This window comes from Natrix helvetica, assembly GCF_964273705.1.
Source record: "Natrix helvetica genome assembly, chromosome: 3".
NCBI lineage: Eukaryota > Metazoa > Chordata > Lepidosauria > Squamata > Natricidae > Natrix > Natrix helvetica.
Genome location: NC_138549.1, coordinates 26,330,695 through 26,348,962, shown reverse-complemented (window position 1 = coordinate 26,348,962; position 18,268 = coordinate 26,330,695). Strand labels below are relative to the sequence as shown.

At 36.1% G+C, this 18,268-nt stretch overlaps 1 protein-coding gene across 10 annotated transcripts in view; it reads right to left on the bottom strand.

Annotated features, from left to right (window-relative positions):
* DOCK9 (dedicator of cytokinesis 9) overlaps nucleotides 1–18,268 on the bottom strand; it is a 137,196-nt gene that overhangs the window by 33,184 nt on the left and 85,744 nt on the right. For 4 of the 10 annotated variants that reach the window (XM_081948181.1, XM_081948179.1, XM_081948184.1 and 1 more), the window contains exons 29-38: nucleotides 17,426–17,509; nucleotides 16,416–16,527; nucleotides 14,416–14,594; nucleotides 11,912–12,028; nucleotides 11,675–11,798; nucleotides 10,725–10,858; nucleotides 6,767–6,881; nucleotides 5,824–5,890; nucleotides 5,208–5,255; nucleotides 2,331–2,467 (exon numbers count right to left, since the gene is read on the bottom strand). In XM_081948181.1, coding sequence (XP_081804307.1) covers nucleotides 2,331–2,467; nucleotides 5,208–5,255; nucleotides 5,824–5,890; nucleotides 6,767–6,881; nucleotides 10,725–10,858; nucleotides 11,675–11,798; nucleotides 11,912–12,028; nucleotides 14,416–14,594; nucleotides 16,416–16,527; nucleotides 17,426–17,509 — 1,117 coding nt within the window. The other 6 variants (XM_081948186.1, XM_081948187.1, XM_081948185.1 and 3 more) reach the window with 5 other exon arrangements.

Below are 18,268 nucleotides of genomic sequence, written 5' to 3'. Positions count from 1 at the left end.
CAACATAAATTCTCTTCTGTTGCAACTCAGTGAAGCCACCGAGTTACTTTCCCAATGTTTGGAAGTTGTGAATGAGTCTGAATGAGGAGACTGCAACTCAACCAAGGCAGGAATAAATAGCTATAGGCTTTGAGGTCTCCTGCATCCATAGATTTTTCATCTTTTTGTGTTTTTTTTTGATGAGGTGGTAGCATTCCCACTGACTCTGTGCAATTTAAGGAATCTTCTTAGATGCATGACTCCTGTGAGGAACAGGTGGCAGCTGTGGCTAGGAAGATCTTTGCCCTGATCAATCTTGTGCGTCAATTATGCCCAAGTGACCCAGAATGCAGTGGTGTGGCCAGTTTGGGATGTTCTGTAGTACATTATTGCAATACCTCTGTTCTATGAGGTGAACTGGGTTTCAGTTATGTTGCGGTTGCAATTCAAGTGATGCGTGTCACCTATAAAGACCTGGATGGCATAGTGTTGAGTTATTTGAGGGATCCCCTGCCTCCAATTGTTTCTGCTAATCCTCCCAGAACTGACAGAGTAGGCATGCTCCAACTCCCTTGATTAAAAGAGAGTCATCTAACACAGGGGTCTCCAACCCCCGGGCCATGGCCCACTACCGGGTATTGACCCTTTTGGAACTGGGCTGCGGAAGTGGTGGGCGATGCACCCCCAAATGGAGCTGCACATGCTTGACTGCCACTTACGCAGCCTCCCCTCTGCCAGGATGCAAAGCTGAAAAGGTTGGGGAACTCTGATCTAACGGGATCCAGCAAATGCGTTTTATTTGTTATAGTGTACGCTCCGTGGAATATCATTCCACTCAGAAATAATATGGACCACTACAAGGAGTATATGCATATGATTTGATCATGTAGAAAGAATGATGAAATTGCAAAAGAAACGTATGGATGGACTGAGAGAAAGAAGAAGACTGAGAAAGCTGGATTTTGATAGAAATCCTCAAAGCAATTTCATTAAGCAGTTTGGAGACTAAAAGCAGTAGACGGACATAGTGGAAGCAAGGATAAGAATAGATAGATATGAAAAAAATCTATCAAAGAATCTGGGTGTAAGCCATTTTTAGCTAGGTTTCCTTTTCTTTTTCTACACTCTGGCACAAAAAACCCCCGATTTATATTTCTGTGCATCTATGTGTATATCTCGTCATCATCATCATCATTTTAGCCATTGTCTATCTACTGCAGGTTGAAGGCCTCTTCCGGATGTTTCCAACCAATACAGTATGTGTATATAAGCATACATTATTTCAGCAAGGTGCCTGATCTTGAATTGATGTTTTATTTTAGTCAGAAATTTTAGCTAAAACTAAACTTTGATGTTTAGAAAACTTTAAAAAATTAATTTAATTTTTTTTTTAACGATAAGCCTGGATAATAAAATCAGTGTATGGACATAGTGAGAACAAGAATATTTTACACAGACAGATATGGAAAAATCTAGCAAATAGTCTTGGTATTATCTACTTTTAATTACGTTTCCTTTTCTTTTTCTAAACCCCGGGCTTTTTCCTTTTCTTTCATTTATTATTTCTTCCTGTTTTTAATGCTCTTTCTCAGTGCTGTATACCCTAAAAATGAGTATGACAGGAATATATGAGTGTATAAGTTTGGGAGTCTATGTGTGTATATGCATGTGTTATTTCAGCAATCTGCCTGTTCTTAACTTGATATTTTCTGTTATTTAAAAAATGTCTATTGAATGCTCTTCTTACTAATAAAATTGAAGTATTTCCAGAGATGATTATTTCAAGCGGTTCCAACAAAATCTGTCTGTAACCTCATTTTCTTACCATTGTCTACAGAAATTCCAAGCAAACTTGATATTTTTCTCACACTGAAAACACAGAAAAATTCACTTAATTACTGTGTGCTTCTTCGCATCCAAACTAAATCATGGACTTTACATTTTCATAGTATTTTCAAACTACTGCAAAAGGTTCCTCTTAAACTCTACGTCAAAACATGGTCACGTAATCAACTAAGCACATTTCCCCGTTTTAAGAGGACTCGGGACAAACTGTAAACTGACACAATTCCCAGCAGCATTGGACACACAAAAAAGCTTTCAAGGTGAACCCCACAGAATGTAAATACATCATTTTCAAGTCTGCAAAGAGTATTTTTGGTATGTATGTATGTCAACCATGTTTAACATTGTGTTTGCATTTGGTGTTCCTGCTGTCCAGTGAGCAGATTCATGTTTTGGTTTGACCTAGAAAACTAAAGTCCATGACATGCTCTGGTGTGGGTTTTGACCTGCCCCTGGTGTTGTGGTACCAGATGAGATTTCAGCTGTTATGATGTCATGGAACTTACTGTGGCTAAATGAGAGAGAGTTATCCAGGCTGCTCAGCTGCTGTAATCTGGCATGCATCATCCCTGTTCTGTTACGGGAAACAGGCAATGTCTGAGATTTTCGATCATGAACTATGGGTCCCAACCCCTCCTGGTTCCTGCAAGATGAGTGAAATTGGACAGAAGCAAAAGTTAAACATGTTGCACTGCAGCAGGAGAGGGAGAGAGTTAGTTAAGCAGCTGAAGCAAAAAATTCCACTAGAGAATGAAAATACAAAGTAGCTTCTTGTGTTTTCAGTTAATGTCCATGTGAACAAATCTAGCCAGCCAAAGCAATTATATATGGCCCACACTATATGGAGGAGGTGGCCCATACAATTTAATTACCAACTGGAAATGTTGGGTGGTCTTTTAAAAAATTTTTAAATGTTGGAATGGTTTTCAGATAGTCAGCCACGGTAGTCTTTAAAACCAGACTCAGTCAACAAAGATTAACTGTTTGACCTGTCGGTCCTGAGCTGTTTTGCATTTATTAGCACAAATAAGAAGTATTTTGCAAGCATTGCAGGAGGTTTTTTTAAAAATAAATTAAAATAAGGTAAAAGTTAAAATATATTGTGGGTCATACATATTTGTGAAAAGAAGTTAAAGGAAAGTCAACAGGTCTTTAATAAGCACACATGCAATTAAAGCAGAATGACGTGAAAAAGGCTACCACCTATATCTTACCAGGCAGGAAGGGAGTAGAGCCATATATTTTGTTAAACTTGCCAGCAATCAAATGAAGGAAATAAGAAAATGATCTGAGTTAGCAATCAGTACCGACTAACCTCCTAGTGTGTACCACCACCAGAGCTGACAAGAAACGAAAACCAATACCAGAATTACACACTTCTCCGTTACTCTTAACTATAGGGTGTGTAAATATCGCATGCAATTTCTTTGCTAATACATTCCTTTGGTGCATTTCAATGTGTAGAGTTAATATTTGTTTGTGAATTTCTTTCAACCCCACAAAATCAGAAACATGCATGTTTTTAATTTTCATTTCAATATTATCACATGCTGTCTGGATGATATATTTTCTGTGCAATAGCCATTATTATAATTACATTAATTAAATTTTTTCCGTTTTGCAATAGAAGAACAAATCAAGGGAAAGATAGATTGAATTCACAGAAATTATCATTCTATTTTAATACAGACAGTCCTCAACTTACAACCATAACTGAGCCCAAAATTTATGTTGTTAAGTAAGACATTTGTTAAGTGAGCTTTGTCCCATTTTATGACCTTTCTTGTCACAGTTGTTAAGTAAATCACTGCAGTTGATAAGTTAGTAACTCGGTTGTTAAGTGAATCTGGCTTCCCCATTGACTTTGCTTGTCTGAAGGTTGCAAAAGGTGACCACGTGACTCCAGCACATTGCAACCGTCATAAGCATGAACCAGTTGCCAAGCACCTGAATTTGGGTCACATGATCAAAAACGGGGATGCTACAAAGGTTGTACATGTGAAAAATGGACATAGGTCACTTTTTTCAATGCTGTTGTAACTTTAAATGGTCACTAAATGAACTGTGGTAAGTCGAGGACTACCTGTATACAATATGATAATGCAATAATGGCAGTGGTTTGAGTCCACTGTGTTCTCACCCCAAATTTTATCAGCACAAACATTTACAGACCCAATTTTCACGATCAGGAAGTATGAAGTCTGAATGCAAATCTGTTATCTTGAATTTACAACTTGAGATTGCAGGTGAAAGCTCTAGTGTTGGAAACCAGAAATTATGTATTTATTATTAAATATATATGCTGCCCATCTCAAGATCCAAAGAGGCTTGCAATACTAAATGTAAATGATGGGTATCCTAAATATGCTCCATGCATATTTCTTGGATAGTCTACACCTGCAATCTGAAGTGATAATGCGAATTTGCAATTTCATAAAAACAGGCTTATGAAGCAAACAAACATAACTGAAAGATACCCAATATTTATGAAACCCAGTGTCTATTTTCAAATAATAATTAACTTCAGGAAACAGGAAATTCTTGCATCTTTATTCTTCCTCACACTTGCAAGGAATTGACATTTGTGTAAAGAAATGGAAGGGGGGAGGGAGGGAGAGAAAGCAATGCATGTTTTTATTCAGTATATCCAAACTAGGTCCTTAGAAAATGGGAGCGGGCCCTCTGTAGTGTCACTGTCAATTCCACCACTTCCCAGTTGGATGACAACTAATGAGATGGTAGGAGATTGAATATGAGAGAAAATCCATGCTTCACTGAGTAAGGGGTGGGTGGGTTCCATTACTTCTGAAGGAGACTGTGGTGTGCCCTCTGCTCAGGAAGCTTTGGTTCAAATCCAATTGTTTTGGGCAACTTTTGATGTGTCTGCAAGTAACAGGTTCATTCCAAATTATTTGAGGAGGCTACTTTTTCAACATTAAAATGCTCTTCTATTTTATTTAATTATTTACTTAAGTAAATTGATATCAAAGCATAAAATATCAGCCTTAATGGTGGACAGGAACGGGAGACATTTATGATGATTCTCTCAAACTTCCTAAAGTGCCAAGAGAATACATATCGCAGAATGGACAATTTAATTCAGATCTCTAATACTGTATAAAAATATGCTACTTTCCTTAGCCAAACATTCTGTAATCTCTACAGCTACAATAATAATTAACAACAACTTCTATGGCATCAAAAAACTGTCAAGGTGGAACCAAAATGCATTCAGGAGCCACAGATAACATGTCAGATAACTAAGTCTGATTACTTACCTCTTTCTTGATATGCATTTTTCCCAATGTTAGACGTTAGTCAATCATCAAGATTTTAAAGCATTCTGTTGCAATAAAATAACACACTTGACTTATACACATTACCTGGCAATGTATCGCTTCCCCATGTACTGAAATTGATGCAAGCATACTCTGAAAGAGAGCAAAAAAGAAGTCACCCTGACTTAACTGACCTAGTCCTGGTTAACTATCCACAAATTCTGCTAATGTTAGAGCCAAAATAAGGGATATATCATATTCTTTCTCTTGAATCTAAGATTACCTCACCATATAGGTACTTTTATAACTGAAATGCTTATGATATTACAACATCATATACAATACTTAGAGAGCCAGTTTGGTATAGTAGTTAAGGTATAAGGCTAGAAACCAGAGACTGTGAGTTCTAGTCCAACCTTAGGCACAAAGATAATTGGGTAACTTTGGTCCAGTCACTCATTCTCAGCCCTAGGAAGGAGGTAATGATAAACCGTTTCTGAAAAACCTTGCCACGAAAACTGCAGGGCCTTGTCTAAGCAGTCTTCAAGAATAGGACACAAATTAACAGAAATACAGTAGCAATAGCACTTAGCCTTACTAGTCTGCAATACTGCATTCTAATCACTGTGCCACCAAAGACATACAATGTTTATCTTGAATGTTACGTATAAGATTTAGATTGTGCTGCTAATAGGGTAACTGTATGGTATTTTAAACTTACTCCGTAATAGTAAAAAAATCCATAAGTTCTGATGTTGAGGCCTTGTTCCAATATGTAAACAAAGCATCTACAAAGTACAAGAAAATAAAACTGTAATTAGAGCAATTATTTTTAGACTTAAGGAGCTAAAAAGAAGCTATAATTCTGCTACATTAAGTGAATCCTCTGTTAAAAGTACTTACTAATCAATTTTGAGTATGTATGTACAATATAGATACCTTTACTGAAAAGTTAAGAACCAAATTCAAACCCTTCTCCAGAAACAAATCGAGATTCTGTGCTACTGAAGACTAAGCATAACTTATTGACTTGAGGCTGACAATAATATGAAATTAAATAAATCAGTTTCTGAGTACGGGTGGTTTTGATCAATCAGTAATAAATTATTATTAAATTAGTCAAAGTACTAGCGAGTGGATATCCATGAAGTAATGATCTTTAATTAAATTACCATGGGGATTATCCCATAGATATCCTTGAATCTGATTACCCTCAGCAACACTGAGAACTCAAGTGGAATAATGGAGAATAACCACTGATGCAAACTGCCGCTATCCTAAATGAATAGACTTGAATCATACTTTCAGATATAAAGTAGATGTGCTACTAATATTGGAATCTGATAAATGTCAGAATTCCAGAATCTTGATATTTTGGTGCTGAGGAATTAGTCACTGCAAATGATTTGAAAGTAATTGATAACTGGTACCCAAAATGATTTTGAAACAGTATCAGATAAGTAACACATCAACACATTTGCATGTGTGTGCACGCGCAAGTGCATTACAATGGCTGAAAAAAGTTGAGATAATGTGAGAAACTTAGCGCTGGGCATGTACTGAGTTATAAGGGAGAGGATCCTTTCTTGCCCCAAACAGCTAATACACAATTATCCAAAAGGTTACTCCAAATGTATTATGAAAAATGTTAAGTTTTCCTTTACCATCTGTCATGCTTTTTAAAACATGAAGGAAGCACATGAGCAAACTCCTTATCTCAGCTTGATCAAGTTTATCACAACGAACAACGGAACTTCCTGAAATGCAAGTCTGCTGGTTCTGAAAAATAAGGCATTTAAGTATTAATATTAAAAAAAAAAAAGCATATCAATCTCTCAGAAAGAAGACATAATTGTACTCTAACACTCATATGAGAACAGTACAGATGATTACAAAATTCAGCATACCAAAAAACAGGACAAAACTGAATTTTATTTTATTAAATTTCTATGTGTTTACATGTTTCTTACATCAAACTTCCTTAAATATAATGATATTTATAGTGATATAAATGTGTGATAGTATTTAATAATATGAGAAAGCTTTTCTGGGTCATTTTCCTATATTTGCAAAGCTGGAACCATCCATCTATCATCCAGCCTTTGGATGCTCTTTTATATAAAATTCCAGATTTGTAATATTACCTTTGCATTTATTTTATTAATTTGTTAAAGCCATTTTTCTTTCTCCACAATCCTGTATAGCTGAAAAAGGCTGACTGGCAAAAAGTCACCCAATAAAGATGGACTTGAACCAGGACATCCCAATTCCTAATTCACCACTTTAATCACTGTCCTTCTAAAAAAGTGCTTGCTTTAAAAATAATCAAGGAATTTTCTTCTCTATTCTTTATAACAGACTAAAATAGTTGGAAGGAACCCTGGAGGTCTTCTAGTCCAACCAGCCAAGCAGGAGACCCTATACCAGTAATGGGTTCCGGATCCTGTTGCAACCGATATGGTTGCAATAGGGCCCGGTGTCCTCCAAATGAACGTATGTGGCGCGCGCATGTGTCGTACCTTCCAGTGACGCCTTTGCAAGCCTCCGCAACGCTCCAGCTGCTCAGCGGAGTGTCACGTAGGCACTGTACGTGGCATGCACGGAAGCGGCAAAGGCTTTAAAGGACAGGTAAGAAGCTTCAAGCAGGCTCCAGTACGCCCCTACTGGGGCGTACCACCTGCAACCTACCACTGCCCTATACCATTGCAGTCAAGTGGCTGTCCAGTCTCTTCTTAAAAGCCTCCAGTGATGAAGTACCCACAATTTCTGAAGGCAAATCATGCCACTGGTTAATTGTTCTCACTGTTAGGAAATTTCTCTTTGGTCCTAGGTTGCTATTCTCCTTGATTAATTTCCATCTATTGGTTCTTGTCTTGTCTTCGGAAATTGCTTTGGAAAATAAGTTGATCCCTTCTTCTTTGTGGCAGCCCTTCAAATATTGGAACACTCATGCCACTCCTAGTCCTCCTTTTTCCTGAACTAGACAAACCCAATTCCTGCAACCGTTCTTCGTATGTTTTAGCCTCCATTCTCCTAATCATCTCCGTTGCTCTTTTCTGCACTGTTTTCAGAGTCTTTACATCCTTTTTATAATATGGTGACCAAAACTAGATGCAGTATTCCAAATGTAATCTTACTAAGGCTTTATAAAGCAGTACTAATACTTCACATGATTTTGATTCTAATCCTTCCGTTAATAGAATAAAGATCAACATATATTCAAACTTTATTTGAATATAAAAGTCTTTTCCCAATATAGCCTGGCCCCCTTTAGCAAACATTTTAATTCCCTCTATATCTGTTCTGTACGCCATTGCCCCACCTCTTTTTCTGTGTATCTGCTCTTGTCTTCCAGCATTTCTCTCAATCTCAAAGAATCAGGGCACGCAAGTAGAAATTGATATATCTAAGAGGATGAGTGCCAATATGATGCAAAGACTAACAATTTCCTACCCATAATCTATAGTTCAAGCCATAACTCAATGCTTATGTATATCATGTGTAAGACAAACCATGAGCTGTTAATTTTGAATTGCATATCTCAGTTGCAAAACCAGAAATATATACACACAAAATACCAGTCAATGCAGGATGGAATTAAACATTAGAAACAAAGCACAGCAAACATGAAGAACAGAAAGAATCCATCATAATTATTCACAATTATTGTAAGAAGTAAGATTTACTTCAGTAGGTAACTCCGAATATCTGACAGAGATGTTCACAACACATTATAAAAACTTGCATCATGCAAGATAAAGATAGTTTGACAAAATTCAGTTCAAGCACATATATGCTTCAATTAATATATTTAGAACAAAGTTTTTCAATCCTTCATTTGTATTCCCTCATGAATTTGGATTTATTTCAATTTGGATTATCTCTGTCTTCAGTGATTAGTTTTTTACTCTATCATTGTTCCGATATACTTATTTTTATTACGTTTTTATTGATGTTATATGCTGTCCAGAATGTTGAGTAGATTGGGGGAAATTCTCATTATGTTTAAACAAATACATTAATTTATCTTTTTATCTTGAGAATGAAATTATGCTTCTGAGGTAACCACACAGTCTCATTCCTCTATGCCTGTTATCACTTCCTACTATAGAAAACTCTGTCCTCTATCTTGCACCAACTGGAGAAATTTAATTTTAAATTTCTCTTAATTTTAAATTTTAACTTACCTATTGGTAAATATACCAATAGGTAAGTTAAAAACACCAAAGAGGCTATAAAGCCAATTAATACAGCTAACCACCATTCTGACAACATATTAAATAAAAAACATTTTTAAAATTTGAATATCTTAATACTGCAGTCAATTATTTTACATTAGAAATTAATCCATTAGCAAGAAGGGAATAGATTTAACGACAATTTTACCATTTGCTAGAAGCAGATTTTAAAAGATATTTTAAAAATGTGATTTTGTTTTATTTAATTTCCATATATGATTTTGTTTTATTTACATTGCCATATATGTACACACACACACACACACACACACACACACATATGTTGTTGATTCTTGATTATTTGAGTTATTTTCTCTTTTAAAAATCTGCTTCAGTGGTTTAGCAAAATTTTCAAAACTCACTGCACTCTTACAGTCAAATCAACCAACCACAAAAAAACCCCAAATTCTACTTGTAATGGAAGAGCTGCATGAGAATTTCTCTCTGGTAAGGACAGAGCTGTCAGTACTGAAAAATCCACTGTGACCCGTTTTTTCTTGGATGATAAATAGCGCTCTTCTACTCCACTTTTATACAGTGCAGATGAAGAATGTCTTCTGAGCGGTTTTTCCCTCTGCCACAAGGCAGGTCAAGGAGAAAGTTGATTAAACCATTGTTTTCTTAGTGTACAAGAATTAAGTCCTAATGCTAAAGGTAGAACGCCAATTAAAGGCAAACTGTACATTGTACTATATCAACCAAATTATGCTTAGGCAATAAATTTAATATTTAATGACTACCTTTGTGCCACTGAAGACTTAATAAATGTTTTATTAAAAAGGTAAAAATACTATGTTGACACTTTTTAAAAATGCTCCTCTGGCAAGGTTTTTAGAATTAAGACAGAAATATGCCACACACACACAAAGTAAAGGGATTGGCTACAATATATTGTAAATGTGATATTTTTCCAATTGAAAATTTACTTAAATTTGTGGAGGACTGTGTAACTGTGGCATACACATCATCTTATTTACGACAGAAATAAAAGTGAGCCTTTATCCTTAGCAGAAACTATTTATTTAATTATTTCAATCTAATTGGCCACCCCAGCTCAACTTAATGACTTTATTTATTAAATTTAGATACTGCCCATCTCACTCACAGAGTGACTTTGGGCATCTAACAATATTAAAAGAAGATGTAAAAAACAGGGGGGACCACCACCACCCCAGCATGCATAGAAACAGCAGCTGAGTTAACAACAGACCTATCAATCAGAAGTCAACATAACCAAGGTACAGGCTTCAGCCATCCCTCTTGACTTCCCAATTCGATGAAAAATCCTTGTTTGTATGAAAGGCTGACTGCCCTGACACTTGTAACAGAACAAGATGCTGCTGTATATTTTGTTAATACATACAAATGCATTAAAAGTTCATACCTTGTCTAGTGAATTGTTCTTTTCACCATGTTTTTCTGGGAGACTGCTTCCTGAGTCTGTACTTATAAGAGAACCTCTCGAATCTGCATTCCTCACATAATTAACATTAGGAGTGGAACAATTATATGGGGGTGCTGAATAATGAAATGTACACAAAAGGGATGTGTTACAGTCTCAACTGATAAAGAAAAGTATTCTAGAGAAACAGAAATTCCAAAAATATTTTTTTTTCACGGCGATATATTTTTTATCATTTCCTGGACCCAGTCTAGCAATACTCACACAAGATTTACTTGGCTTAACATTTCCCTCAAACATTCACCAAGTTAGGATAAACAATTGACCTGTGCCTACTTCTATGTATGTTGAAATAGGGGTGAAGGGAGTATCAGGATTAGGTGTGTATTTAATACTAATGATAAAAATGAGTAACCCATTGATTGATGGGCTATCAATGAAAGAAATAGAACCTCATAACGACACGGCTCCATTTTCAGTAATGGAAGTTATTGCTTCAGTTTTACTTTTAGGACTTGAAATCAAATAGTCACATGCCCCATTTTCTCCTGCCAAATACTTGATTTGAACCTCAGCATCAAGTGAAGAAATAAATTAGCCTCCTAAGACAGTCACATAAATTAGCCTCCTAAGACAGTCAAAAGCTTCACAGCAATATGAGAATTTAAACTGAAGTTGTCACATCCCAACTTCAGTCATTATAAATACTGATTTTGTTTCTCATAAGCTTGTATGCTGCAAGTCACTAAAACAGGGGTGTCCAAACTTGAGAACTTTAAGACTTGTGGACTTCAATTCCCAGAATTCCCCAGCCAGCATAGCTGGCTGGGGATTTCTAGGAGTTGAAGTCCACAAGTCTTAAAGTTCCCAAGTTTGGACACCCCTGCACTAAAAGCTATATTTAAAAGTTTCTGAATTCTGTATATGGTTACCAATGCCTGATATAGCACCAAACAAATCTTTCTGAAGACTGCTGTCAAGGGCATTCACAGATTTTTGTGGAGTCATCATCAATGGATTTGCAGCTGGTAAATTAAGTGATTCATCTTTTGCACCCTGTTAAAAAAATGCAAAACATTTTTTTCATCCTTCGATAGGGTTAATTTTTCTATTAAAGAGATATTTGCACACTGAGATATATGATTGTTTTATTTAAAAAATATGCTTACACTGCTAGAAGCATTGATAGGGAAGGGTGAAATATCCTTGACATCAATTCGATGAACGTTTTCTACCAGTAAACCAAATATTGGCAGATACAAGGTAGCTATCCTTGCTTGATGACTCTGTAAAAGAATTTTTAAGTTCATTATTAAACCAAAGTAAAAGCATATTAAATGTCCATAAATTTGATCAGATGTCTTCCAGTTTTTCATTTAGTTATAACCATCAGGGGTTTGGTGTTTAGCATTGAGAATCTACATTAATGCATAGTTACCAGAAAAGGATTTTAAATTAGATTCATGGATGTATTCTCTCTCTCTGTTTCCTTGATACCAGTAGCCAATCTGATTACCGTATTTTTTGGCATATAAGACACATCTTTTTCCCTCAAAATAGAAGAGGGTGAAAATCTGAGTGCCTCTTATACACTGAATACAGCATTTAAGGGCCTCCCGAAACCTCGCCCCCTTTGCAAAAATGGCCTAGCCTTTAGGCGGCTTCCAGAGTGCTCCTGGGAGCTGGGGAGGGCAAAAATGAATGAAAAATGGGCTGTTTTTTGCTCATTCCCCACCCCACCCCAGGACCACTCTACAAGCCTCCTAAAGGCTATGCATGCCTTTTTTTTTTTTTTTTGACAAAAACCGAGCCTGTTTTCATGAAAAACGGGCTGTTTTTTGGGAAGTCTGCAGAGTACAAAAACTTTTTTTTACAAAAATTGCCTCTTCAAAATCTTTGTGCGTCTTATACACTGAAAAATATGGTAAATGCTTTAAGAGGTCAACACATTTCCAATTCCTAATATGTGAGATTGAAGTAACTGGGTGTGCTGAAGTGATAGTATTTTCTAGATGCAGGAAATCCTCAATGTCCTGAGGAAAAGCAGTACAAAAATCCTATCCAAATTTAAGTTTAAAGAGTACAGATAAAACTGCGTTTAGTATTCTTCTAGAGCAAATCACAAGTTTAAAGTTTACTCAATTATTGGGTTACTTTGCAAATAAATATTATATTGTCTATTCATAATAAATTCTTCTATGAGAATCCATAAAAAATAAAATTTCATGAGTAATTTGTGCTGTACTATGTATTATGTACTTATTTATTTATTAAATTTATTTGTTGCCTATCTCACCACGGGACTACTCAAGGCAGTTTATAAAAGTAATAAAAAGGAAGAAAAGGAAAGGAGTGCAAACAGAAGTATAAAATAATCCAACAAAATAAATAATGACAAAGGAATACAATGAGAATATATCAATATTATATTACTCCTTCTTCCCCAATTTCTATCATCAAATAAAAAGCATAAATATATGTAAGCTTATTAAAGAAAATAAATCAATGAATTATAAACAAATTGATCAATTTTCACCAGTGTTCTCTATAGAATAAATAAGTATTCTCTAAATCCTGAAATGGTTTGGGGACACTATTAGGGTCAATTTGATTGCTTTGTGATAATCTACTGTCTAAAATGATTTAGTTTTAAGTGAAAATTCCAGAAATGTATGACGCTTTGATTACTTTTCAGACATTTAAATACTCTTGTTGTGTCTTGCACTTCGGACAACAATACACTAGATGTTAAAACCAACCAGCTCTTTCCCCTTCATTGTATAGCATTATCAGTTTATCAATACTGGAAATGAATCAGGATGTTAAAGGTTTAGACAGATCTCCCCTAGGACTAGACCAGTGGTGGCGAAACTATGGCACGCGTGCCAGAAGTGACACACAGAGCCCTCTCTGTGGGCATGCACACCGTTGCCCCAGCTCTGTTTTGGGCTTTGTTTTGTTTCTTCTGTGCATGCGTGCACGCCTCTCATCGGCAAGTTAGTCTTCGGGTGTCTGCCATGCATGCACGGGGATGTTTGAGGGCAGGGGTGCATGCGTAGGGGTGGGGGCGGGCATGTGTGGGGGTAGGGGCTCAGATTGGATGGGCGCATGCCTGGGATGATCACACATGCGTGGGACACACACGCACTTCGCCCGCACCTTGCACTTACTTTGGGCACTCAGTGTCTAAAAGGTTCACCATCACTGGACTAGACCATAAATATTTCAAGATTTTGAGTAGCACAACATTTATTATTTTGAAAGTTTATTTTTTAAGACCTGGGATTCTATTTCAAATTGAAAGACAGCAAATTTAGTCTGGTAAGAACTAAAGGCAAAATATTTTCTAATAGTCATTTCCAGACGGAAAATTAAATGAGAGCACAAGAAGAGGTTTGGACACTCTAAAAGACTCCTACTAAGTACAGTGTTTAAATCACAGCAGTGCAGATCTACTATATATACTTTATATAGTGAGTGGAGAAGCCAATAGTGCCTAGAACATCTTTGCCATTAGAGCACAACAGTACGTGGAGCCTAGGTAATTCCAGTACCTGGAATTAGATCATCTGTAAAAATGTCTGTGAATTCTCAATGTAATAGAATCTTCTGTACATAAAGATATTAATTAATAATTAACTTTACAAAGTAAACATTTTGGCAATCTGCTTACCTTTAATGCGTATCTGTCATCAAAAGAATGTTTTATCATTAGATTCTTCAAAACTCCGATTGCAATTTGTCGTATCTCTCTGAATTCTTGCAATGCATTTCCCACCTCTCTGAGAAGCAGTCCCACCAAAAAGTGATGCTTGCAGAAGTCATCCGATAAGGAGTAGTCCAAATGAAGATCTGAAATCAAGCACCACAAATTTTTATTTTATTTCTACGCTGGTCTTTCTCTTAGATGAGTCCAGAAAGGCTGAAGGGATACAAAAGAAGACTGAAAAATCATTCACAATAAATTCATCAATGCCTACAAACACAGACACTTAGACACATACGCATACAGCCCATTTAAAAAATGACATGTTAGAGAAAGAGCAAACCGGAAATATAATAATTTTCATATGACCCCTGGTAAGATTAAATAACTGTAGGTGAATTTTTGTAAGAGGAATTGCTGCGGGGAACGGGAGGGAGTGTCGCTGCGTCTGGGAGTTTATCATGTTTGGTCTTGGATGGGGTTGCACTTTCCTAAACTAGTGATGGCGAACTTTTTAGGCACTGAGTGGCCAAAGTGTGTGCGCACGCCCAAACTTCAAGATGCTCGTGCACCCCACGCATGCATGATCACCCCCATGCATGCACCCTGCCCAAACTGCAAGGTGCAGGCGCATACGCCTGCTCGTGCTAGCACACCCCCAACACCGCGCACGCTTCGTGCATGTGCGGCAGACACCCGAAGACCAGCTGGCCAGTGGGAGGTGCCCACACATGCACGGAAGAGACCTGAAATAGAGCTGGGGTAATTGTGGCTACGAGGCCCTTTCCTCAACTTGGCATTGTGTGCCAGTTATACCACTTGCATATATCCTCACCAGCACAAGGTTGACTCAGCTTTCCATCCTTCCAAGGTCAGCATATTGTTGGGGACAATATGCTGACTCTATAAACTGCTTAGAGAGGGCTGTAATGGCACTTTGAAGCGGTATATAAATCTAAGTGCTATTGCTGTACTACAAACCAGGAATATCAGCATCCGAAAAAGCTAGGTGTTTGCAGATATATATATATATATTTACAAATAGCTGAAGTTTGAATATCTCTTCAGGACTGGAGGTGCCAAAGTGGAAATAAATAAACTAATAGTTTTGAAGTTTCCCAATGCAGCACAAGAAACTGTTAAGATACACAGGCTTGAAGCACATTGGATCACAGAGAATTATTTGTGCACTTCTGCAGGACCAGCTCTATCAAAACCAGATGTAATTAAAAAAAGTGGAACTGCTACTAGCTGGTCTACTACTACTAACTAATTACTAGTCCATCAGATATGGTTGCATATGTGAAACTTGTAAAAAATGGGTGGAACTTAAATTACACCATACACCATACTGGCTGTCATGTTGAATTTTTTGACCACACTCTGTGTTATCCCTGACTTCTGGGTTCCCTAGCAAATGCTACAATAAAGAACGACGTGCATTTTATTTTATTTTTCCGGTTTATTGTGATATATTTATGCATTTTCATTTTGTTTCAAGTGAAGGCCGATATGTCATGTTTTAAATGTTTCTTTTCATAAACTCGAGCAGGATTCAAACATGAAATTCTTGCATTTGCTTTTCTATACACATTATTATCATTTCTAAAATCAAGGTTTATGCTTGGGAAACACACTTCACACCTACCTCCAGGAATATCATACGACTCCACTGTAAGGAAAGCTAATTCAAAGAAAAAAAGAAGCAAAGATAGACAAAAACTAGCATATTGTCGTTCACTCCCCTCATGCCTAACAAAGAAAGTAAGAAACTGAATTACATATTAAATTACCTATGAATTTTTACTTTATCATTGTACTACCTACCAAACTGAAACAGGAAGAATTTATTATATTTATCAGAGGACAGAATTTCAATATAGAATTCTTAGGATATGAAGGATTTTTTAAAGGTAATGTTTACTCTTTTAGAAATCTCAATTTAGCTACATCAAATATAAATTTACCTTGATATCTCTGAATCCTGCCTGTTCCAAATGGCATAGGAAGATTTAAAGGAATATAGTGTTCGTGATTGCATACTGCTCGGAGAAATTCAAATTTGAATTCAAAAAGAGCCTGTAAAACATATTTTTATAACATAATGTGTTATAAGTTATGATCCACTAGATATTAATCAAAAAAGGCAAGGAAATGAATGTTTACATCATTGGCTCAATATCCTAGGTATTAGCAAAGCAATGGCTATATGTCCAATATATATACTCTTAAAGAATTGTATGGCTGTAGACACCTGCATATAAACACAATAATTATGGATTATTTGCCCATTCCTGATTCATTTTCTATTTCTGCTGCAGTTGCATAGATTATGTACGAAGTATATTAACAGCAGCTTCTAATAATTTCTGAAACTGGTTCAAATCAAGTTATGAATAGACTTTGCAATTTTATATACTGCCAGTGGATGGCAATATACAATGATATTTATCTTCTAACACAGAAAATGAAAAAAGCCTCATCGTCCAATAACTGATTTAAACTAAAAATCGCATCATCAGTTAAAATCTTCCATATATCAGGTTTTTAAAATCAACTTTAAGGTCTGGATTACTCCATTATATCAATTGTATCCAGCATTAGAAAAAGGATCAAGGCAATTTTGCAGAACTAGCCTGCCACAATTTAGTCTCATTTATTACATTTTAACCCCTAACAGTCCAATTAATTAAATCTGATATAGTCATAAGGGTGAAAAATGGTCATGTCACTTTTTTCAATGCCATTATAATTTTGAATGGTTATTAAACAAACTGTTGTAAGTCGAGGACTACCTATAGACAAGAATGACTGCAATCTCATTAGACTGGGGTTCTAAGAAGGATACAATAACAGTCTTCCCTGAATTTACAAAAAACAACCCCATTGAAAGTTCATATATCTAAATATCCCTAAACATAATAGGAAAATTCTATCATTATCTCCCAATTCAGGAATTATTTTTGTACTATAATACCTTTGGATCTCCTGGAGCAAAGAAGCTGATATAGTTGTTAATTTGCTTGAATATGAAACCTCTATCCATAAAAGTGAAGCATCGCTGCAAAAGCAAAGCAAAGCAAAAACAAAAGAGTTACTGAAATGTACATTTCTTTGATATTTGGGGGGGAAAATCCTATGGGTTAAATTAGTCTAAAGGGGAAACAATAGCCAAATATTAGACCTTTTCACAGTACATACATTTTAGATTTGTAAATCAAAATACTCTAGTTTGAATAATTCTATAGAAGAAATTCAGTTTATCACTAGTTCAAGGCCACTCAGTGTTAACTAATAAGTATTATTAAAAATAGAATGTATACAACAGGATGAATGCAGAACGCTTCATTGATTACAGAAGAGCCTTCAATTGTATTGATCATATCAAGTTGTGAGAAGTGGTCAGAAAAATGAAAATCCCAGAACATCAAGAGAAACTAATAAACAGGTCAGGAACCCACAGTACATATACAGCATGGCAAAACAGACAGGCTCTAGGTTGGCAAAGAAACGCAACAAGTGGAACAGACTCTCCTCTTTTTTATTCAATCTATATGCAATATATATTAAGGGAAGCTAAATTGGAAGATGATGAACATAGTTTTAAAATTGGACAAAGAAACATCAATAACCGGCATTACATTGATGACACTATCTAATAGTCAAAAATGCAAAGGATCGGCAAATCCTAGAAGTCAAGGACCTGTGTGTGTGTGTCTGTGTGTCTGTGTGTGTGTGTGTGTGTGTGTGTAGAAAATGTATATGTGTAGTCACTAAGAGTCAATACTAGCTTAATGGCATATAATCAACCAATCAACCA